The 23,746-nt window shown below is 45.7% G+C and overlaps 2 protein-coding genes and 1 long non-coding RNA gene across 4 annotated transcripts in view; 1 reads left to right on the top strand and 2 right to left on the bottom strand.

Moving 5' to 3' along the window:
• Positions 1-14,809, bottom strand: part of WDR88 (WD repeat domain 88) — a 39,966-nt gene extending 25,157 nt beyond the window's left edge. Inside the window, exons 1-2 of the mRNA XM_001490073.6 lie at positions 14,394-14,809; positions 2,021-2,131 (exon numbers count right to left, since the gene is read on the bottom strand). Of these exons, the coding sequence (XP_001490123.4) occupies positions 2,021-2,131; positions 14,394-14,705 (423 nt within the window). The 5' untranslated portion in view covers positions 14,706-14,809. The remainder of the gene's footprint in view (positions 1-2,020; positions 2,132-14,393) is intronic.
• LOC111775176 (uncharacterized) lies at positions 14,239-23,548 on the top strand. Of its 2 annotated transcripts, none has more exons than XR_002810666.2 (3): positions 14,239-15,209; positions 15,320-16,627; positions 23,219-23,548. It is a non-coding gene; the product is annotated as an uncharacterized lncRNA (long non-coding RNA). The 2 variants fall into 2 exon arrangements; XR_002810667.2 differs by lacking the exon at positions 23,219-23,548 and adding an exon at positions 17,423-17,664 and having other exon boundaries at positions 14,731-15,209.
• Positions 15,664-23,746, bottom strand: part of GPATCH1 (G-patch domain containing 1) — a 38,596-nt gene continuing 30,513 nt past the window's right edge. The window contains exons 17-20 of the mRNA XM_014733181.3: positions 22,992-23,099; positions 21,115-21,212; positions 19,451-19,599; positions 15,664-15,935 (exon numbers count right to left, since the gene is read on the bottom strand). Coding sequence (XP_014588667.3) covers positions 15,905-15,935; positions 19,451-19,599; positions 21,115-21,212; positions 22,992-23,099 — 386 coding nt within the window. The 3' untranslated portion in view covers positions 15,664-15,904. The remainder of the gene's footprint in view (positions 15,936-19,450; positions 19,600-21,114; positions 21,213-22,991; positions 23,100-23,746) is intronic.

Raw genomic sequence — 23,746 nt, 5'->3', positions numbered from 1 at the left:
ACACTGATCTGCAATTAAGGGAAAGGGAGCTTTTAAAAGGTTAAATCAGATGTTTGGGTTTGGGATGGGGTTGAGAGGAAAGACCGGAGATGGGCAGCAATGAGAGAGGGGGAGAGATGGCAGAGGCAAGGGGACATTTTGGCCAAGGGAGAAGCTGGCTATGTGGGGCAACGGCTTAGTCATCTACTCGTGCCATGAGAGCTGCAGTTGGGGCAGGAGAGCCAAGGAAGAGCCAGCAGAAGGGATGAAGATGTGGGGAGAGAACCGGGGGGAGGAAAGAGGGCTTCTTGGAGGGGGCAGTCAATGGGGCCAGTCCAGGCAGGAAGCCCAGAGAACTGGCGATTCTGCAAGTAGAGGTGAAGGGGTGAAGGGGGGCAGAGGGAGGGAGCAGCCTGGAGAAAGAAGTGGAAGCGGGTAGGGCTGTGGGTGAGGCAGGTGTCAAGGACACCTGGACAGGCCCAAGCGAGACTGCCCAAGCGAGTCCTGGATGTGGGCACGGAATAGGCAGGGAGCAAGGGCCATGAGGACGCCACTGGGAACCGAGAACACCTCGATGGATGGTCCCTAATCTTGGGACAACAAGGGAAAACTGGTAGATTTCCCCTTATAAAGACAAGAGCCCTTTGGCCAAAACAGACAGAAACCCCCGTGAGTCCTTCCACTGACTCAAAAGATGAGAAGAGTGTGGGAAGGATTCAAAGATGGCAAAGTAAAGTTCACACTTGGAGAGTTCCCAACTCCCTTCCCCTGGGTGAGGACCACAGCAGAGACGCCCTGGCCCCTGGGGCTTCTCAGTCACCCCTGAGGGTTGGGAAAGGGATTAAGGCTCCCGCAGGACCCAGCAGTTTCCCCAACAAGGAGATCGTGGGGCTAAGGAGGGGGGTGTGGATTTATAGGGGCCACAGCAGAAGTGGGGAGTGGATGTCTGTGGGGACCTGGTGTGGGCCAGGCAGGCCCTGGGGCGGCCCCAGCAGGCAGCAGGTCCTGTGAGGCAGGGGAGGTTCAGGGAGGCCCCGGACGTCATGTAACCACCCAGGGTCACACAGCTGTTGGGTCCCAAATGTGAGGCCTGAACCACTTGGAGAATCCCCAAACACTCCTGCCTAATCCACCTGGCCTTGGTACCCACTGATGACCCAGCAGATGCTCTTCCAAGGCCATCTGGAAGGTGAGGAGCTGTCTTCCATCCAGGTACCGGATTCAGAACCCAGGAACCAGCCTTGACTCACTCCACCCTGCCCCCTCCTGCCCCTGCAGCCAGCGGAGAAGGTTAAACTCAGAACTGACTGTCCTCTGCCCTGGGCTCGGCCCAGCCACACGGTCATCTGTGACCTGGCACCCGGTGGCCATTGCCATCCTCCAGCCCTCCTCCCTCCTCACCCTCTCCTAAGTGACCAGCAATGCCGCCACACAGGCCTGCCAGGGTCTGCTGGCTATGCCCAGAAGCCTTCAGATGAGTTCTTGGTGGCCACTTCTCTGCAACCTCATCTGACCATCACATTCCTGTTCTGCTTCCTGCTTCCTGCCCCTTGGGGCACTGATCCGTGATTGGACCTACCTCTCCTAACCACCCCTCATGGACAGGTCCCAGGCTTGGCCACTTTTCTGTCTTCTGTCACCACCCAGGCATAGTCATACCATCTCTGTGGATGGAACTGAATTTCCCAAATGAGAAGGAGACCCAGAGAGATGACACGGCACAGAGACCCCAGGTAGGCCCTAGGCACAGCTGGGACCCTCCAATAAAAGGCGGGGAACTGCCAGTCCAGTGGTCTCCGTCCCCCGGTCCCGCTGTCTCCAAATCAACAGCCCGACAGCAGCTACACCAACCTCCTCTCTCTCCGGCGCCTGACAGCAGGGCGAACTCTCGCCTTGCTTCTCCTGCCTGTGCTTTGCTCAGAAAGGCCTCTCCAGGTCTTTGGGATCCTTGAGCGTCTGGGAACCCAGGACTGGGCCTCTCCAGGAGCGGTGACATAAGCTTACGAGATGTTTTGGTTCCACCCAACCCCAGGCCACCTACCCACAGCTTCACGGTGCAGTCATAGGAGCCGCTGAGGAGCTTTGTGTCATCCACGCAGAAGTGACAGGAGCTCACGACGTGCTTGTGTCCCCTCATAATCTTAAATGGGATCTGAAAAAAAGACAGAATGAGCTCAGCGGTTGCAGAATACAAGATCAGTATAGAAAAATCAACTGTTTTTCTATACACTTGCAATGAACGATCTGGAAAAAAGATTAAGAAAAAAATTTTTCATTTACAAAAGCATCAAAGCAGGAATAGGGGCCAGCGTCGTGGCAGAGTGGTTAAGTTTGTGCGCTCTGCTCCGGTGGCCCAGGGTTTCACCGGTTTGGATCCTGGGCGCGGACATGGCACCGCTCATCGGGCCGTGCTGAGCCGGCGTTCCACATGCCACAACTAGAAGGACCCACAGCTAAAAATATACAACTATGTACCGGGGGGCTTTGGGGAGAAGAAGGATAAGAAAAAAAAAAGATTGGCAGCAGATGTTAGCTCAGGTGCCAATCTAGAACAAGAACAACAACAAAACAGGAATAAATTTAACAAAAAAGTATAAAACTTATACTCTGAAAATTACAAAACATTGTTGAAAGAAATTTAAAAAGACCTAAATAAATGGGAAATCATCCCACATTCATGGATTAGCAGACTGACTATTGTGAAGATGAAAACATCCTCCAAAATGATCTACAGAGTCAACACCATCCCATCAAAATCCCAACTGATTTCTTTTTCAAAACTGACAAACTCATCCTAAAATTTATACGGAAACTCAAAGAAAGCAGAATAACCAAAAAAATCTAGAAAAAGAACAAAGGTGGAGGACTCACGATTCCCAATTTCAAAACTTACTACACACAAAGTGACAGTGATCAAGACAGTGCAGGGCTGGCATAAAGATAGACACACAAGTCAGTGCAAATTGAATTAAGAATCCAGAAATAAGCCCTCATAATTTTGGTCAAATGATTTTCAACAAGGGTGCCAAGTTAAGTGAAAAGAGAGAGAATAGTATTTTCAATAAATTATGCTGGGACAAGTGGACATCCACATGCAAAAGAATGAAATTGGACCCTTACCTTACACCATATACAAAAATTAACTTGAAATGGATCAAAGACCTAAATGTGAGAGTCAAAACTACAAGATCCTTACAAGAAAACATAGGTAGAAATCTTTATGAACTCGTTTAGGCAATGGTTTCTGAGATACGACACCAAAAGCAGAAGCAGCAGCGACAACAACAATAATAAATGGGACATTATCAATATTAAAAACTTTCGTTTTAATCAATAAATAAAAAGATAAACAAGCCAGTTTAAAAATAGGCAAAAGATCTGAACAGCCATTTCTCCAAAGAAGATATTCAAATGGTCTATAAGCACATGGAAATGTGTTCAACATCATTAGTCATTAGGGAAATGTCAATGAAAACCATCTTGGGATACCACTTCATACCGGGTAGGATGTCCATAATCACAAAGTCAGATAACAGCAAGCATTGGCGAGAATGCGGAGAACTCGAAACTCTCATACGTTGCCGGTGGGAAAATAGTTGAGCACTTCTACAAAAAGTGAAACATATGTGCTAATGTATGATCCAGCAACTTCACTCCCAGTTATATAACTCGGAGAAATGAAAATGTATTTCCACACAAAAACTTGAACATGAGTATTCATGGCAGTATTATTCATAACAATCAAACAATGGAAACAACCCAAATGTCCATCCATTGACGAATGAATAAATAAAATGAGGTATATCCATGCAATGGAATAGCACTAGGCACTCAAAAAAGAAATGAAGAACCTCCCATTTCCATTCGGGCATGTAAGAAGCTTGCAAGATACCACTCCATCCTCACAGCAAGTAAAAAGCTAAACAAACTGAAAAATCAACAACTCCTCTTAGATCTGTACGACAAGTGAGGTCACAGGGCAAACTGCTGCCCCCAAAATTGGAGAGACAGAAAGATGGATACAGAGAATCCCAAGTTATCAGAGCAGAAATCCAGGAGCAGCAACCTCCACAGAACCATGATCTATAAGCACATGGAAATGGAACCAGGGCCAGGACAGGGAACCCCGAACTGTAACTGACAAACGGCCAGGGGCTCAGTGAGGATAACTCTGAGAGTTAAGAACTCCAGGGTTCCCAGTCATGGGGGCCCACACACTTTTGTGAGTGTTGCCTCCAGGAACAGTCCTGGTCCTCAAAGTGAATGTCAGTGAAAAATGCCCTTGTGCTTCGGGCAGGGAGCCATTTTGTTCTTCTTAACAAGTTCTGCCCTCAGGAAACTATTTAACCAGAGCCCAACCTGCTGGGATTCTATCAGAGCCTAACTGACCCGGGGGAGGGCAATACCCAACGCCAGCCAGCTCTAGCCTTCCACATGGGAGAAGGAAAGCACCCAACTTCTGTCCACTCTGGACATCCTGCCCCACCTGAGGAGGGGCGGGGTGCAGACTGAGAGCACGTGTGACGTTCAGGATCCAGAGGCACAGCCCCACTAAGACTGAGACCCGCTCACAGGACCACAGAATGCTTCTGCTCCCCTACACCTCACCATCACACTACTAAGGCTTATTTACAGCAGTCCCTTTTACCCAGGACATCATGTCTGGCCGTCAAGAAAATATTACAAAAGATATTAAAAAGCAGAAAACCCAGTTTGAAGAGACAGCACAAACACAACATCAAAATCAGGCTCAGACATGGTAAGGATGTTTGAATTATTGGACCAGGAATTTAAAACAACTATAATTAATATGCTAAGTGCTCTAATGGAAAAAGTAAACAGTACGCAAGACCGCACGGGCAATGAAAGCAGAGAGATGGAAATTCTAAGATAGAACCAAAAAGAAATGCTTCGGATCAAAAGCACTGTAACAAAAATGAAGACTATCTTTGATGGGCTTATTATTAGACTAGACGTGGCTGAGGAAAGAATCTCTGAGCTTGAGGCTGTATCGATAGAAACCTCCAAAAATGAAAAGCAAACAGAAAAAAGACTGAATGAAACAGAACAGGATATCCAAGAACTGTGGGACAACTACAAAAAGTATAACATATACATAACGAAAATACCAAAAGGAGAAGAGAGAAAGGAAGAGAAGAAACATTTGAAACAATGATGACTGAGAATTTTCACCAAATTAATTTCAAACACCAAACCAAAAATCCAAGAATCTCAGAGAACACCAAACAGGACAAGTAGGGGGAAAATCTACACCTAGGTGTATCATTTCAAAGCTACTGAAAATCAAAGAGAAAGGAAAAATCCTGAAAGAATCCAGAGGAAAAAACACTTTACCAATAGAGGAGCAAAGACAAGAATTACATCCAATTTTGCCTCAGAAACCACGCAAGCATGAAGAGACTGAAGTGAAATATTTAAAGTATTGAGGAAAAAAGCTCCACCCACCTAGAAATTTATACCCTTCAAAAGCGAAGGAGAAAAAAAGACTTTCTCAGACAAACAAAATTTGAGGAAACTTGTTACCAGTAGATCTTCCTGGTAAGAAATGTTAAAAGTTCTTTAGAGAGAAGGAAAATGATATAGATCAGAAACTTGGATCTACATAAAGAAAGGAAGAGCACAAACAAGGAATAAGCAAAGATAAAATAAAAACTTTAAATGTTCTTATTCTTTTTTTAAAATTTTTTTTCCTTTTTCTCCCCAAAGCCCCCCGGTACATAGTTGTATATTCTTAGTTGTGGGTCCTTCTAGCTGTGGCATGTGGGATGCCGCCTCAGCATGGCTTGATGAGTGGTGCCATGTCCGCACCCAGGATTCGAACCGACGAAACACTGGGCCACCACAGCAGAGCGTATGAACTTAACCACTCAGCCACAGGGCCAGCCCCAAAATGTTCTTATTCTTAACTGATCTAACAGACAACAGTTTGTTCAAAACAATAATAGCAGCAATGTATTTGTGTATGTATATATGAAATGAATGACAGCAAAGATACAAGGAACAGGAGGAAGGAATTAGAAATATTATGTTATTTTAAGGTACTCACACTATCCATGAAGTGTATAGTGTTATTTCAAAGTGGACTTGGATTAACTGTAAATGTATATTGCAAACTTTGGGCAACCACTTCAAAAAGTAAGGAAAGAAGTAAATCTGATAAGCTAAGAAAGAAGAGAAAAAGGAATCACGTAGAACGCTCAATTAAAACCACAAAAGGCAGAAGAATGGAAGACAAAAATAGGAACAAAAAAACAGGAGCAACAAATAGAAAACAGTAACAAATATGGTAGGAATTAATTAAACTGTATCAATAATCACTTTGAATGGTCTAAACGCACCAACTAAAAGATAGAGATTGTCAGAGTAGATCAAAAAACAACACTCAACAATAATTTGTCTACAAGAAACCCACTTTAGATATAAAGGCACATATAGATTAAAAGTAAGTGGATGAAGGAAGATATACCATGCTAACACTAACCGAAAGAAAGCAGGAATAGCTATATTAATTTCAGACAGTGCAGGCTTACAGCAAGAAAAGTTATCAGGGATAAAGAGGGCCATTATATAATGATAAAGGGGTCAATACTCTAAGAAGATATAGTAATTCTTAATGTGTATGTGCCTAGCACCAGAGCATCAAACTATGTGAGGCAAAAACTAATTGCAAAGAGAAATAGATTAGTTCATTTTCATAGCTGGAGACTTCAGCACCCCTCTTTGAGAAGCGGACAGATCCAGCAGGCAGAAAATTAATAAGGACGTAGTGGAACTCAACAACACCATCAATCAACTGGATATAATGGACATCTATAGACTACATATTCTTTTCAAACTCATACAGAACATTCACCAAGATAGACCACATTCTCGGCTGTAAAACACACCTTAAGTTTAAAAGAACAGAAATCATACAATGTCTGCTCTCAGAACACAATGGAATTAAACTAGAAATCAATAACAGAAAGATGGTTGGAAAATATCAAAATACATGGAGATTAAACAACTCACTTATAAATAATACATGGGTCAAAAAAGAAATCTCAAGAAGGGCTGGCCCCGTGGCCGAGTGGTCAAGTTCACGAGCTCTGCTTCGGCAGCCCAGGGTTTCACCGGTTGGATCCTGGGCACAGACATGGCACTCCTCATTAGGCCACGTTGAGGCGGCGTCCCACATACCACAACGAGAAGGACCCACAACTATCTACTTGGGGGACTTGGGGAGAAAAAGTAGGAAAAAAAAAAAAAGATCGGCAACAGTTGTTAGCTCAGGTGCCAATTTTTAAACAACAAAAAAAAGCAAAAAGAGTAAATCTCAAGAGAAATGCTAAAATATTTTGAATTGAACAAAAATGAAAATACAACTTATCAAAATTTGTGAGATGCAGCAAAAGCAGTGCTTACAGGGAAACTTATAGCATTGAATGCATATATTAAAAAAGAAGAAATCTAAAAATCAATCATCTTAACTTCCACCTTAAGAGATTAGAAAAATAAGAAATCCAAAAGCAAGCAGAAGGGAAGAAATAATAAGAGTTAGAGCAAAAATCAAAGGAATTGAAAATAGGAAATCAATATAGAAAATCAATAAACCCAAAAGCTGGTTCTTTTAAAAGATCGATAAAATTGATAAGCCTCTATCTAGGCTAACTAAGAAAAAAAGAGACAGGACACAAATTAGTAAAAACAGAAATGAAAGAAGAGACATCACCACAGATCCCATAGAAATTAAAAAGATAATCAAGGAATACTATGAACAACTCTATTCCCAGAAATCTGATACCCTGATATGAAATGGACTAAATTCAAATTTGACATTAAATGGACTAATTCCTTTAAAGACACAATTTGCCAAAACTCACACGAGAAGAAATAGACAATTTGAGCAGGCCTTTATCTATTATATTGAATCAGTAATTAATAACCTTCCAAAACAGAAAGCACCAGGCCTGGAAAGGTTCACTGGTAGAATTCTACCAAACACTTAAGGAAAAATTATATCAATTCTTCACAATCTCTTTCAGAGGACAGAAGCAGAGGGACACTTCCTAACTCATTCTGCAAGGCTAGCATTGCTCTAATAACAAAACCAGATGATGACGTTACAAGAAAAGTAAACGACACGCCAATATCTCTCATGAACAAAAATCTTCAACAAATACTAGCAAATCAAATCTAACAATGTTTAGAAAGAATTATACATCATGACCAAGTGGGATTTATCCCAGGTATGCAAGTCTGGTTCAATTTTCAAAAATCAATTAATGTAATCCATCACATCAATAAGCTAAAGAAGAAAAATGATATGATCATATCAATAGGGGCAGAAAAAGCATTTGAGAAATCCAACACCCATTCATGATAAAAAATTCTCAACAAACTAGGAATAGAGCGGAATTTCTCAGCTTGACAAAGAATATCTACAAAAATCCTACAGCTAACATCATACGTAAGGGTGAGAAACTCAAAGCTTTCCCACTAAGATCAGGTACGAGACAAAGACACCTCCTCTCACCGTCCTTTTCAACATCATACCAGAAGTTCTAGCTCAGGCCATAAGACAAGAAAAGGAAATAAAAGGTATAAGATTGGGAAGGAAGAAATGAAACCGTCTTAGTTCACAGATAACATTATCCCCTATGTAGAAAATCAGGAAGAATCAACTAAAAAAAGTCCTGGAACAAACAGCGATTATAGTAAGGTTGAAGAATACAAGATTAATATACGAAAGTCAATTGCTTTCCTATATATCCGAAATGAGCAAGTGGAATTTTAGATTAAAAGCATAGTATCATTTACATTAGCACCCCCCAAATAAAATACTTGGGTATATATCTAACAAAATATGTACAAGACCTATGTGAGGAAAACTACAAAACTCTGATGAATGAATCAGAGAAGAACTAAATAAATGGAGAGAGATTCCATATTCATGGATAGGAAGACAATGTTGGCAACATGTCAGTTCTTCCCAACTTGATCTATAGGTCCAGCACAGTCTCAATCCAAATCCCAGCAAGTTATTTTGTGGATATTGACAACCTGGTTCTAAAGCTTACATGGAGAGGAGAAAGATCCAGAATAGCTAACATAATATTGAAGGAGCCCAGAAATAGACCCACATAAATAAAGCCAACTGCTCTTTGACAAAGGAGCGAAGTCAATACAAGGGAGAAATGATAGTTTTTTCAAAAAATGGTATTGGAACAACTGGGCATCCACATTCAAAGAAATAAATCTAGACACAGACCTTACATCCTTCACAAAAATTAACTCAAAATGCATCACAGACCTAAATGTAAAAGACAAATTTATAAAACTCTTAAAGAGTAACACAGGAGAAAATCTAGATGACCTTGGGTATGGCAATGACTTTTTAGATACAACACCAAAGCCACAATCCATGAAAGAAATAATTGGTAAACTGGACTTCATAAAAATTTAAAACTTCTGCTCTGTGGAAAACAATGTCAAGAGAATGAGAAAATAAGCCACAGCCTGGGAGAAAATGTTTGCAAAAGACACATCCGCTAAAGGGTCTGTTATCCAAATATGCAAAGAACCATCAAAGCTCAGCAACAAGAAAATAAAAACCACGAAACAGTTTAAAAATGGGCCAAAGACTTCAACAGGCACCTCACCAAACAAAGATATACAGATGGCAAATAAGCATGTGAAAAGATGTTCCACATCATATGTCATTAGGGATTTGCAAATTAAAACAACAATAAGATACCACTACACACCTATTTGAACGACCAAAGTCCAGAACACTGATGACATCCAATGTTGGTGAGGCTGTGGAGCAAGGGGAACTCTCATTCATTGCTGGTGGGAATGCAAAATAGTACAGCTACTTTGGAAGACAGTATGGCAGTTTCTTGCAAAACTAAATACATTCTTACCATACAACCCAGCAGTCATACTCTTTAGTATTTATCCAAAGGAGTTTAAAATTTACATCCACACAAAAACCTGCACACAGATGTTTACAATAGTTTAATCATAATTGCCAAAACTTGGAAGCAAACGTGAGGAACCTAAAGATGTCCTTCAGAAGGTGAACGGATTAAAAAAACTACGGCACATCCAGATAATGGAATATCATTCAGCACTAAAAAGAAATGGGCTATCAAGCCTTGAAAAGGCATGCAGGAAACTTAAACGCATATCGCTGAGTGAAAGAAGCCAGTCTGAAAAGACCACATGTGACATCCTGGAAAAGGCAAAACTAGGGCGACAGTAAAAAAGATCAGCGGTTGCCAGGGGTTGGGAGGATCGGACGGATGAGTAGGCAGAACACAGAGGATTTAGGGCAGTGCAACTGCTCTGTAGCACGCCATAATGACTGGTACATGTCCTTACACATTCGTCCAAACCCACAGACGTACACCACCAAGCATGAACTGTAAGGTAAACCGTGGACTTTGGGTTTATTGGAGGTTCATCAAGTGTTCCAAATATTTCATTTAGTGGGCCATGTTGATAATGGGGAGAACATGCATGTGTCGGGGTAGGGAATATATGGGAAATCTCTGTATCTTCTGGTCAGTTTTGCTGTGAACCTAAAACCGCTCTAAAGAATAAAGTCTATTTAAAATATATATATATTTAAAGGAATGAATTACTGATACATGCTACAACATGGAGGAAACTTGAAACCCTTATACTAAGGAAAAGAAGCCAGACACAAAAGACCAGGTATTGTTTGATTCTATTTCTATGAAAGGTCCAGAATAGACGAGTCTACAGAGACAGAAGGTAACGGAGTAACTGCGTAGAGGTAGGACGGTGACTTGAAGGGAAATGGGGAACACTGCTAATGCGGATGGGGTTTCTTTTGGGGATAATGAAATGTTTTTAAACGTTTGTGGTGCTGGTTGCACAACTCTGTGAATACACCAAAAATCGTTGAACTCTGCCCTTTATATAGGTGAACTGTATGACATGTGAATTATATCTCAATAAAGCCCTGTTTGAAAAAAAAAAAAAAAGGATGGAAGGAGCAAGTCTGAAACGTTCCACTCCTCCCCTCCTCAATGGCTTCGTATTATCCGGGGTCCGGGGGTTGTGTCGGGGATATGGGGGTACTGAGTTGTGGGGATGTGAAGGGAACGTGCGACACGGAAACGAGGGGTTTGGGGTTCTGCTGCCAGGCAGTGCGGGGATGCAGGGACCCTGGATATGGGGACCAGTTCGGGCGAGGTGGGCTCAGCCGGAGGCGCAGGGATGAGGGGTGGTGGGGGTCCGGGGTAGGGGTGGCTGCAGGGCTGTGAGGAACGCGGAAGTGCACCAGCACGCGCAGGGGTGTGGGGCGCGGGGAAGGGGAGGACGCTTCGCCCCAGGGAGCGCGCAGAGGTGGGACACGGACTCGGCCGCCAGGGGGCGCGGATGCTGGGCGCGGAGACCCGGCTCTGCCGCCGGGGGCCGGAGGCAAAGGGGGCCGGGGGCGGACGCGAGGCGAGCCCGGGGGCTCACGTGGGGCGCACCGGGGGCGGGGGCCTGTCGGGGGCGCGGGCGGCGAGCATCCCGCCGTGAACCGCCGCCGACCCCGCGGACGCCACCCCTCAGTCCTCCGCGACCCGCTCTGCGGCTCCGCCTCTAGGCAAAGCTCTCGGCAGTTCGTTATTTCTCCCGTTACAAAAACAGAGCTTCCTTATGGGAGACCAGATCAGCAAGAGGGGAGAATCTCTCTAACCCCATCCGGACCTTTCTGGGGACCTCCTTTCAGATTTTCTTCTGCGCTTAGTACTTTTGGAGTCCATTAGGGAAAGGAACCCCAGGAGCTGCGGAGAGACGTTCCAAATACATGGATCCATTTTCGGAGGCGCTAAAAAAAAAACAGCATTTAGAAGACACTCCAATTTTGGTAAAAACAAAAACAGTACTTTTATATATGTAGCGTTCCTTCGTTTGTTCAACAAATATGTCTTGAGCGTCTGCCCTGGTCAGGCTTGATTTAGATGCTGCGGCTGCGGCGGAGCCAGGGGCAAAGGGCCCGCCTGCAGGAGTGAGCTCCGGGTGGCGTGGGCGCCCCGCGGGGCATAAACGGGCTCCTGCCCTCTCCGGCCGGGGTGGGAGATGGGGCAGACGTCAAACAGCCGGGGTGCGAGGCCAGGTCACGGCGGGAGCGTGAAGGAGAGGCGAGTGAGCCGGCTGCTGTAGATGGGCCGGCAGGGAGCGTGTGAGCGCAGCCACCGTGGCGGGAGGGGACTACGAGGACACCAGAGGCCGGACCTGCCCAAGGTCAGCAAGTCAGAGGAGAACGGGGAGATGAGCCGGATTCGAAAAGCCTGGAGGTCACGGTCAGATCTCCGGACTTCACCTTAAACGTGCCAGGAAGCCAGGGGGAGGGCCTGAGCCACGTCTTTAAAAAAATTGAGACGTACCCGCGTGTGAGTGTGCGTCATTTAAAGACCAAGAATTAAACCTTATCTATTGAGGATGCCTTTAGCAACCATCTCAGAGATTTGATGAAATCGTCTGGAACATTATTCTTGCATTGTGCACCTTCATTTTAGAAGACACTTTCATAACCTCGCTGGATCAGCACCACCGGAGGGGAGTGTTTTCAGTCGCTGCTCCCCTCCGTTCATCTAAACCACTCTCTTACTCGAGTTCTTAATTCCGATTTTTTGTTTGCCAGAGTGTTCCCTTGGGTAATTTTTTCCTCGAAGAGAGGCATCCTTTCTGAGTCTTTGCAGCTCTGAAGAAAATGCCTTGGTTGCGTTCACTCCGGACCAGCAGTTTGGGCAGAGTTCTTAGGTTGAAAGCTTAGGGCACAAAAGCTTCCTCTCAGAGCCTTACAGAACTTACCAACTTCTGTCAACTTAACGGATCATAAAAACCTCGGGCCAGAAAAGTCATAGGCCACCTGAATGTTAGTTCATACACAGGAGACCACCGGGTGAATGCCCCGGGACAGCTGGCCGGTGGGACACTGTCGTAAAAGGAACAGGGGAGCTATTTCTTTACCGACATGGAAAGATCTCTAAAATACACCAAGAAAGAATTAATAACCAGGCGAAGAACGGGTCTCAGATATGCTTCCATCTATGTAAAACAGGGCGGTGATATACGCGTATGTGCTGGTATGGGCATCAAATCTCTCTGCAAGGATAAAGAAACTAGAAACATTCGTTGCTCTGTAGAGGGAAATGAGGGCTTTCAGTTGTAAAAAAAAAAAAAAAAGAAAAGAAAAGAAAAGAAAACCTTTCATATCTGTTGAATTTGGATCTTGGGGGTGTTCTATCAAGAATATAAATAAAAGTTTCTGTGCTTTCCTTTAATTTTACTTAAAAATCAGAATAAATATCACGACTAAAAGCATAACAAAGCACTAACGCACACTTTGCCTTTTCTTCAGACAGACTTCCCACGGAGACCTCAATGCAGCCCTGGGTGGGGGCGAGGGGACAGTCAGCCAGTGACAGTCCCTGCTGCGGACTCTGCTCCGCGGTCCTCAGACCGCTGGAGAAGCCTCGATCCCATTGGATCCCGGGCTTTTCCCTCGGTCTGCCCGCGGGGCAGCCGTGCGGCTATCCTTGCAATGCAGCCATCCGCCAGGTGGGGGTGGCATTTCCCTCCAGTCTTGCATTGAACTTGACCCTCTCTTTCCAGCGAGCACTCCAGTCTGTCTTCAGCCCAGAGAGATTTTTCTCGTTTCTTGTGTTTCTTTCCTCCTCCTGCTCCCTCTCTCTCTCCATCGCGTCTTATTGGCTCTTCTGGATCTCTCTTGCATGCCTATCATCTTTCTCTCGTAGTTATTGTTTCTTTCTACTTTTTCTATGAGTTCTAGGAGAATCCTATGAGCTCGTTTCCCAATTTTCTGTTTCGGTTCTCTGCTCCGATTTTAAGCGCCGCCCCGCCCCCCCCCCCCCCCCCCCAGGCCCGAGGATTTTGGTTTGGAAATCATCTTTTTCATCTCCAAGACAGGGCATTGATAAAACAAAGGCTGGCGGCTGGGAAGAGGAAACATCTCTGTTCACAACATCCTTCTCAAACATCACTGAGAATACAAAGTGGTGCCGTTAGGTTTTTATTAATTTTATTTTATTATTCTTCTAAGTTTTCTGGTGCTGTTTCATGGGAGCAGAGGGCTCCTCACTGACCCCGGGTTATGCATTGGGAGTGTCCCCATGGGGACATTTGGGGGGCTCCGCGAGAGACCACTGGGTCATGGTGGCCGCTCTGGAACATGTCCTCCTCCCCCAGGGCCGCAGCCACTTTTGAGCATTTGCCCACTAGTGAGCCTCAGGCCGGGGACCGGGCCCAGGGCTTCACTCGGGAGTCCTAGCAAAGCCAAGGGGCTCCCTCGTGGGTCCCCTTGGCCGGCCGGTCCTCTCCACGCGTGGAAATAGCCACCGCCCCCTCCCTCCGGGGGCGGTTCTAACCTTGGAGAGGGGCTCCTGGTCGCCCCAGAACGTCTTCTTGGGCATCAGGCGCTTCTTGGGCAGTGGCACGTCCAAGGTCACGGCCAAGGGGTTGAGGGAGTCCAGCCGCCGGGCTCGGCGCGTCTCCGAGATTGTCATCTTAAAGCGGCCACAGGCCTTGATCACGGTCAACCAAGGGAGACTGCCGGACCAATACGTGCCGCCGCCGCCGGGGAACAAGGGTGGCTGCATGCCCCCCCTCCGGGGCGCTGTCTTCCCGCGCTCCTCCGCGGCTTTTGCGAAGCTGCGGCCCCATGGCGGCTGGGAAGCCATCTCGGAGCCAGGCCTGGCCGCGAACGGTGGCGCCGCGCGCCCACCCCCGCGCCCAGCCCTTGAGACTAACGCCCCCGCCTGGCCCACCGATCGCGCTGCCCCCTCTCAACGCAGAACACGGTGACCCCCAGAAAAATGAGCACACAAGGCACGAGGCCAAGGGTGTGAAACCGGGCGCCCCATCCTCGCGGCCCCACTTTGGGTTTTCCCGGCTCCCTCTCCCAGGGCGAGTTCAACGTGCCCTCTGCCTGTGAAGGGGCTCCTGGCCAACCCGTGTCTGTCAACGACGGAGAAACGTTCACTAAGGTATAGAATAGGGCTGGGATGAATTAAGATGCAGCTATTAGGAGTGGGTACACACAAGATACAAGAGCAGGAGGGAAATACCTGCCACAAGGCCAATGAATGTCCTGGAGAACAAAGGTCGCCTCCAGCCGGTGGCGGCCCCATTGCTAGAAACTGCCTGGGTGGATATTCCAAAATATTCAGCACTAGCATCTCTAGGTGAGAGAAGTAGAAGCGATTTTCTTCTTTCTTCCTCCTTTTAAAATTGTTCTGATCTTTCTATGATGTTATTGTGAAAATGTAAAAAGACTCTGCACTCTTTTCCAAAGGTCTCATCAGTGCAGATGCTGATGCCTCAGAGCAGGGACCCAGGGCTGCAGAGCAAGGGGGGAGCCAGTGACCCAGTGTACCTGCACAGGCTCCTGCTCTTTGGTGACATCGACCCTGAGAGGCTGAGGCCACCAGCTGGGATCCTGGCCACCATTAACCAAGGGAAGGAGCAGCAGCACGGAGAGGACACGCAGGAGTGGGAAAGTGACCCCTCCCTCCCACACAGGCCCTTGGGGAAGTCCAACTGTCCTCATCTGGACTCGGCTTCCTTCCAACACTACCAGAGAAAAGCCCCGCTGTTCACTGCTTTCTTACAACTTCAGGAAATAAAAAATCAGAAGAAGACAGAAAAGTCCATTTTAATTAAACTGTACAGTCTGAATTTTTTCCTCTGACACTAACTGAAGTTAAAAATAGAAATCAATCTTTTCAACCTTCCAAGGCAGCTTTGAGATAAGGTTTAAAAACTATTTTACAGCTGATTTACATCTAAATACAATCTGTACAATGTTGACTGAGCGACCCACAAGCGGCCACCATGGAGGGGGTGTGGTGCTGGCGCAGGCCAGGGTGGGGGGCTTCGATCACTGCCTCCTTAGTGGAAGACGTTTCAGCCTGGAAAAGGAAATCAGACAGAGGGGGAAAGTTAGCTACGAACCGAACAAGCAGACAGCCCCAGGGGGGCGAGTGTGCCAGGCGCCCTCCCCCGAGTCACAGGGGCATGTCTGTACCCATAAAATACAGAGGATGACCATACACCATGGAAGCGTCGTCTAATCTGCATTCCTACAGTGCTGCTTCTGTTATACAGAGAGACTCACTCACCCCATCTCATGTTAGGACCCGCTTATCAAAAGAAGTTCTAACCCTGGTTTCACTCACCTATCTCACATATGATGATCAGGAAAGAACTAAAGAAAACATGTTTGCTCCAAGGCCAAACGCTGCCAGGCTGTCAGCCTTAAATCTCAGCTTCACGCACACGGGGACATTCACGGCAGCTCTACTTATCGAGCAGAGCTGGGTCACACTGGCTCTGGAATCCTTGCTCTACAGCCCCAAAGTGGAAAACCAAACATCCCAACCACAGACTAGATGAACACTCTGCAGTGTATCCACATAAAGGAGTGCTCCGCGGCCAGGACGCACCTCTTGCTGCTCTACGAGAAGACGGGGACTCTCATGAGCCAGATGCCAAGGAGTTCATACTCCGTGGCTCCTTCCAGTAAAGTTCAAACGCTGGCAAGAGGAATCCATGGTGACAGAAGCCAGAAGAGTGGCTGCCTTTGGGGATGGGAGCAGGGATGGTGAGTGAAGGAGAGACCCGGGGGCTTTTGGGGGGCTGGTTTATTCTTTCATCTGGATGTGTTCAGGTCGTGAGAATGCAAGGAGCTGTGAACTTAGGATCTGTGTACATATATGCATGTGTGAGCACTAAACGTTTACTTAACTGTATGACTCCATGCCCATGAAATTCTAGAATGGCAGAACTTACAGGGTCAGGAGGTAGTTGAGTGTCTCGTGAGGAGGGGCGGAGGGGGCAGACTGCAACTCCATCCAGAGGCAGGTTGTACTGTCACTGGACAAGAGTGAGGGGCCCTTACCAAGAGGGGGACCCACGCCAGGTGCTGGGCATGCAAATAAGATAACCTGGTCATGACCCTCAAAACGCCCCTTCCAGGAGACACAGGCAGACAGGCAATGCAGAGAGAGTGGGGCGAGGCACCAAAGACGAAGGGGCCCATCCAGGCTCCCTGGGAGAACCCAGGAGGCTTCGGGGTGAGGGGCTGTGGGAACAGTACCTTCAGCAACCACAGGAGTAATATTTAAGCACACGCCACTCCTCCGACCCTCCCTTCCCCCATCCCAGCCCTGCCTCCCAGAGAAGTGCTCCCAGGTGTGGTAACGCCTCCTGCCCTCTTCCCCGTGAGGGCAGACACATATGTGCACGCAGGGACATCCAAGGCCTGTGCACTGTTCTGCAGCTTCTGGTCCCTTCGTGGTAAGTCACAGATGCTGAGCCTCAGCTGGTAAGGTTCTGTGGGCCTGGACACATGATGCAACCTCCTAACCTCCCACATGCTCTCCCTCCACCCCGCAAGATGAGGCAACACGAGAGTCGACCTCACAGGCTGTGTGAGGATTCAATGAGCCGATGCCCTGGTGGGCTTCCACAGTGCCTGGACCATCGCTGTCAGCACTGGCGCACAGCAGGAAACGGAAACAGGAACAGCACAGCCACTTGGGGGCTTGGGGTTAAACTGAAAAGCTCATAGCCTTTGTATTTTTGAACCATGAAAGTGTATCGTCTAGTCTAAAGAAATAAATGAAAAAGAGTAAGGGGGCGGCAGTTGTCTTTCCAGACAGCCATATATACTGTAAGGCCAGACTAATCAAAACAGGACAGACAGAAAAATACAAAACGGGGGCCAGCCTGATGGCCCAGTGGTTAAGTTCTCATGCTCTGCTTTCGCAGCCCGGGGTTCGTGGGTTTGGATCCTAGATGCAGACCTACGCACCGCTCATCAAGCCATGCTGTGGCGGCATCCCACATATGAAGTACAAGAAGACTGGCACAGATGTTAGCTCAGGGCTAATCTTCCTTAAGCAAAGACAGAGGAGGACTGGCAACAGATGTTAGCTTGGGGCTAATCTTCCTCACCAAAAAAAAAAGAGAAAGAAAAAGAAAAAAAAGAAAAGTTCAAAATGGCTAAGAAACCAGAATAGGGGACCCAGGAACAGGCTCCATGGGCACAGGGATTTAGTACGTGATCAAGCTGCACTTCCCCGAGGAGCCAGAGCAGCAGATGAGGCTGAGGTGGCCAGGGCTCACCCTCGCCCTCTCCCCCTTCATCCTGGGCCCACTGCTGGACTTCCCCTTGCCTGCCCTGTGGTGGCCAGGCGGGGCCGTCCAGCTGGCTCTGGCCCGTGGGCCAGGGGATGGGGGGAAGACTACAGGACCACAAGAACCTCTGGCGCCATCCTCCCACCCATTCCCTTCCTGTGAGGGCCACATGTTGAAGAGGAACAAACTGGGATCCTGAGTCTCTTTCTCAGTTACTGATGCTTCACTGTGCTACGCCACTGGGATGTCAGGGTTCCTTTCAGTCGCAGCCGACTCACCCTGACTAACACGACTGGCTGTGCACTGGAGAAAGATAAGTTAGACGCCTCTGTTTGCAAAAACCCAACAATCCAAATAGATTAAACAAAAATGAAACTATAAAAGCATGAGAATAGTCTATATACATATATGAAATCTGGGTTAGGGAAGACCTTTAAAAGACAAAAATGAAAAACATACCAACAAAAAAACCTGGTAAAATTGAGAGCAACAAAAAATCAGAGCTTCTGACAACAAAGACAGTTAAAAGACATCTGACAGGTAACACACTAAAACACAAAGGATTTGTACCCAGAATTATTTTCTAATCCCTAAAAATCAGTAAAGGCGTGCCTAAAAACTAGTAGAACAAACAGTCTAACAGAAAACAGAACACTGTGCACAGACCACGTGTGAGCTATTCACAACAAAGCACATGGCAAAGGCTGAGGCGCACGAGAAAGGCCCCTCACCGCATCTGTGGCCCAGGAAATGCAAATTACAATGAGATGCCATTCTGCACCCGCCACGCTGGCAAACATTTGGTACTATTTGTAAGTGATGTCACAACAAGGAGCTTTCATAACTTATATGGACACAGCCACTCTGGAAACAATTTGGCAGTATTTATTCATTCTAAATGTTCATACCCTACAGATTTATGCTATATAAAATTACATTATTTATATTAAAAATGCAAAACAAAATGTGTGTGTACCAAAAATGTTTGTGCACGTGGCTGCACAAAAAAGTCTTGAAAGTTACATATGAAACTGATGGCAGAGGTCACTGTGGAGAGGGGAGGTTTGGGGAGTAGGTCAAGGGCCACTTCAGGCTTTATCTGTAAGGTCTGAATTTCCACAATGACAATATATTCACATATTACTTACATAATTAAAAAATAACTTTAAAAAAAGCCTAATTAATATACAAATTTATCATTTCTGACATTTGCCTCTATGCAAATACAGCAAGATCTCAACGAGCCTTTGAAAGGTTTCTGAAAACCACGTCTCCCACCGCCTACCGTCTCAGCAGTTCCTGAGGTGACAGGTCTGCAGTCCCTTCATCATCACTCTGGCTGTCGCTGCTGTCGGTACTCTCAGAACTGCTACTTTTCTCTGACTTTTTATTCTTTTGTTTGCCTTTGTGTTTGTGCTTCCGGTGTTTCTTTTTCTGGAAAAAAAAAGTGGGAGGAAGAAATGGGTGTCTCCCTCCCTAATTCAGTACAATGACAGGCTAATGAGGCATTCGGTTGCTGGAGTCATTCAAAAACAAAAACAAAAAACCTATGTGGAGCAAGCTTTACCCAGCATGGGACAGACCGGGACACACAGCTGTGCACACTCTCCACTGTGCACAAACTCACAGAGCCCACCCTACATGGGACAGACCAGGACACACAGCTGTGGACACTCTCCACTGTGCACACACTCACAGAGCCCACCCTACATGGGACAGACCAGGATACACAGCGGCGCACACTCTCCACCTTGCACAAACTCACAGAGCCCACCCGACATGGGACAGACCAGGACACACAGCTGTGGACACTCTCCACTGTGCACACACTCACAGAGCCCACCCTACATGGGACAGACAAGGATACACAGCTGTGCACACTCTCCACTGTGCACACACTCACAGAGCCCACCCCACATGGGACAGACCAGGATACACAGCTGTGGACACTCTCCACCGTGCACACACTCACAGAGAAGATCCTACATATACACATTCACAGAATTGATCCTCTAGTGACAGACACAGCAGAACCAAGCAGACATAGGCAGGACACCATCCTGACACTTAGCCCTCATCTTATCCAAGGTGACTCCTGCCACCTCCTATGAACCTCACTGGTCCATTTTGTTAGGCCTGTGCAATGAACTATGCATCAGGATGGCAAGCACCCTGGAAAAGCACAAAGAAGAAACTGGCAGAAGGTCAGAGAAAAGCAGATACACTGGTAAGAGACAAGTGAATTGATTTTCAAACCTGTCAGCACCAATTTTTTTCCTTTTACTACAAGAGAACTTTCAACATCTTCCATGCTCAGGAATCTTTTTGTCTGGTAACCAATGATGGAGCTATTTCTAATCAATTCTACTACTGCTCAGACCCCTTTGGTACCCAACACTAACATTGTTCTAATTAAAAGCCCATGCAATCACTGAAAAGAAGACATGGATGAGGGGAAAAGGGATGTCAAGGGCAAAAGCACACACTACTCCTTCTTCAAGATCCCTTTACTTCAAATAGCAAGCTATGGACCAGTCTCCATTTGTAATGAAGATAAAGTCATCGTGAAATGTTCAAAAGAATATCTTCATTTAATACTGAATGAATAATCAATTAATACTCTTTTCTTATTTAATATTCAACCATTACTCTAGGATATTTAAATGTTCTTTTTTCCTACTTTTTAATGTTCACAAATAAAAAATGTTTATTTAAACTATAACAATAAATTAAAATGTTCTGTCTGGAAAAAAACCAGTTTCTGAAAATCGAGGGTTTACACTGAATGTCAACATTTCTGTCAAGGAACAGGGAGACCTGTGCGCCCCAATCTTGGCCACCAAATGTTCCCTTCGACTGGCTTCTTGTGTCACGCCCGTCATGCTCGTCTGGACGGCAGAAGCAGGACCATCGGACCCACACACTGATCCGAGGACACCCAGAAGTTACCTTCTCTTTCCTCCGTCTGTGCTCTTTCTTGGTCTTGTGTTTTTCTTTGTTCTTTTTATGTTTCTCTTTTTGAGGTGTTTCAAGCTTCTGACGAGCATCTGAAGCACAAATGTAATAAGCACATGAACCACAGGGGAAAATAAAGGTGAAATTGTTGAGTTAGGAGCCTGACTTAGATGGAATGTTTGACATTAAGGCAGAACTCCTGCCCTGCCTCACTGATAAACAAATGGATTAAGATTAATTCATCCGTAGCTCTATATTTAGAAACTGCCAGAAACCTCAACGTAAGACCTGTGTGATCCAACCAGTCTCCTGCCATGGCCTTATCGCCAGATGACGTCAGATGAAGGTGAAGTCAGACCAGAAGGTCCACAAGCCTTTTGTAACTTAAGATCCCCAGGTGAACTCACAGACAGACCAGCGTCTGAACCTCGGCCTGTTGCCAGCTCTGACAGTCGCTGCTTACCCTCTTAAAGTCTCTGCTTCCCCATCCATAAACTGAAATAAAAGGAAGCCCATCCTCTTAGGGACAGAGAGAGGATTAGAGGGGGCCGTGCACATGAATCCCATAGGCCAGAATCTGGCACAGAAATGTCAGTTTCTCTCACATCATCCTCCCTTTACAAAAGCACATTTTCTATGAATTTGTCATATAAGTGGAAACACCAAAAAATTAGCATCAAAATAACATAATGTATGTAATCATTAAAAATGACCAAACAAGTTATATGCACCTAAACCCCTAAATTCTGACTGAAATGTTATTAATATCCAGGTACCCAAACTAGTAAAAATTCATAATAGTAGAAGCAGTGTAAATCGTTAATTCAACTTTTTCCACCTAAAGAAAAGTCCCAAGGTGTTTCAGAAGTGTGGATATTTTCCAAACCCAGTTAACAGGTGCCTGCAATTTTCTAGTCTTATAGTTTGTTCAGAAATTTCAAACTTTGACCTCCCGCGACTTCTTTTTTTAAATGCTGGATTTTGGACAACCATCTCCCCTCAGTAACCTATAAACCAGATTAAGCTATTAATTATAACAAGAATATCAAGGATGGTCTGGGAAACAGGCATAAGTAACACAGCTTTCAAGTGTTGACACACATTTTAAGCTAAAGATCTGAATAACTAAAGCCAGTAAGAAATATATTCACTGCTTTTTTTTTACCCCCCAAACTTCACACTTTTACTCCTCTCTGCTTTTTATCATCTCTTTGAAAGCTGGGTTAATTATCCAAACCAGTATTTATATGTGGGCACTATAGGAAACTATAAAGCAGATGACAGAATTATATGTAATTTATATACCTGGGCCATGTGATCAGAGGCTTCTCAACCCAGCCTTCAAAGATACGATAAACCAGCCTACACATTTTCACGAGAGATGTCACTTTCAGATGCCACTGAACAGAGGCGGTTAACAGATACGGGGAGGAGGATGGGCTGTATTCACTTCTGAAAGGATTAGTTTTATTTGGTTTGCAACATTAGCCAAAGCATGAACAAGTCTCAGAATATCCTTCTTCCTGCAATGTTTGTGTCCTCCCATCCTTGTGTCCTGGATTTTTACTTTTTTATTTCTGTAACTGGCAGCATTTGAGACACTTAGGACTCTAGTTTAAGTATCTGAAAGTTTAAAAAAAGGTTTAAAGGTCTCTGAAGCTGTAAAGCAACAACTATCATTTAGGCACTAGGTGGAAGTAACGAGTTTCAAAATGTGGCTGAGAACAGATAAACGAGAAATAAATGTGTCTATCTGGTGGGCCTGGTGTTGGATTAGACGGCCGGATATAAGGACATGGCTGGAGTTGTCATATCTAAGGGGAGACATTGGTGCCAATGCAAACAGGTGAACCAAGGAGTTCTCCACTCACTGGGGCAGAAGACAGGTGGCAGCCGCGGGCCGAACTCTTCTCTTTGATCTATCTGCATCTTTTGTATCGGGAAGGAAGGTGCAGGGTCCTGGGGTGGCAGCTTGCTATCTGAAAAACACCAAGGTATTAATTTCATAACTTGCCAATTATTAATGGGTTGAGTCTTTAACTAATGTCTGTTGCCACCAGATAACATGTGCTTTTCTTCACCACTTTGTTTAAACCAGCTCACGCCAGGTGCTGGGGACACACAGTGAACACGCAGACCTGACCTCCAACCCCACGGACATCTGAGCTGGGAAGCCAGTCACACAAGGGCACCTGCAGCCAAGTGCACCAGTGGCTGTAACACAGGGGTGTGTACAGCATACACTCTGGATCCCCTGAGACCTGAGGGTTGAAAGATGTCCTCAACGAAGGGCCATGTGAGAAGAATAAAAACTTACAAACAAACAGGGATATACGACTATGTCCCAGCTCAAAAAGCTGAATTTCAATCAAATTATCAAAGAGGAGAAAAACCGAAAATAAACAAGTTATCATGGTCACATTAATAATCTTGTTTAAAGAGATTACTACATTTTCAGACAGAAGAGATAAAAATGGGAAAAGTGTGGAAAAATACGTATCAAAGTGTTAATGGTGGTTATCTGCGGGAAGTAGGATTTCAAGGTATTTAAGCTTTTTACATTTCTATATTTTTAAACTTTAAAACTCAAGTATATATGACTTTATAATAAAAAATAAGTTGCTTT

The sequence above is a fragment of the Equus caballus genome, chromosome 10 (genome assembly GCF_041296265.1).
Source record: "Equus caballus isolate H_3958 breed thoroughbred chromosome 10, TB-T2T, whole genome shotgun sequence".
In the NCBI taxonomy this organism is placed as follows: domain Eukaryota; kingdom Metazoa; phylum Chordata; class Mammalia; order Perissodactyla; family Equidae; genus Equus; species Equus caballus.
The sequence above is the reverse complement of the archived record's forward strand: the minus strand, read 5'-3'. Positions and strand labels throughout refer to the sequence as shown.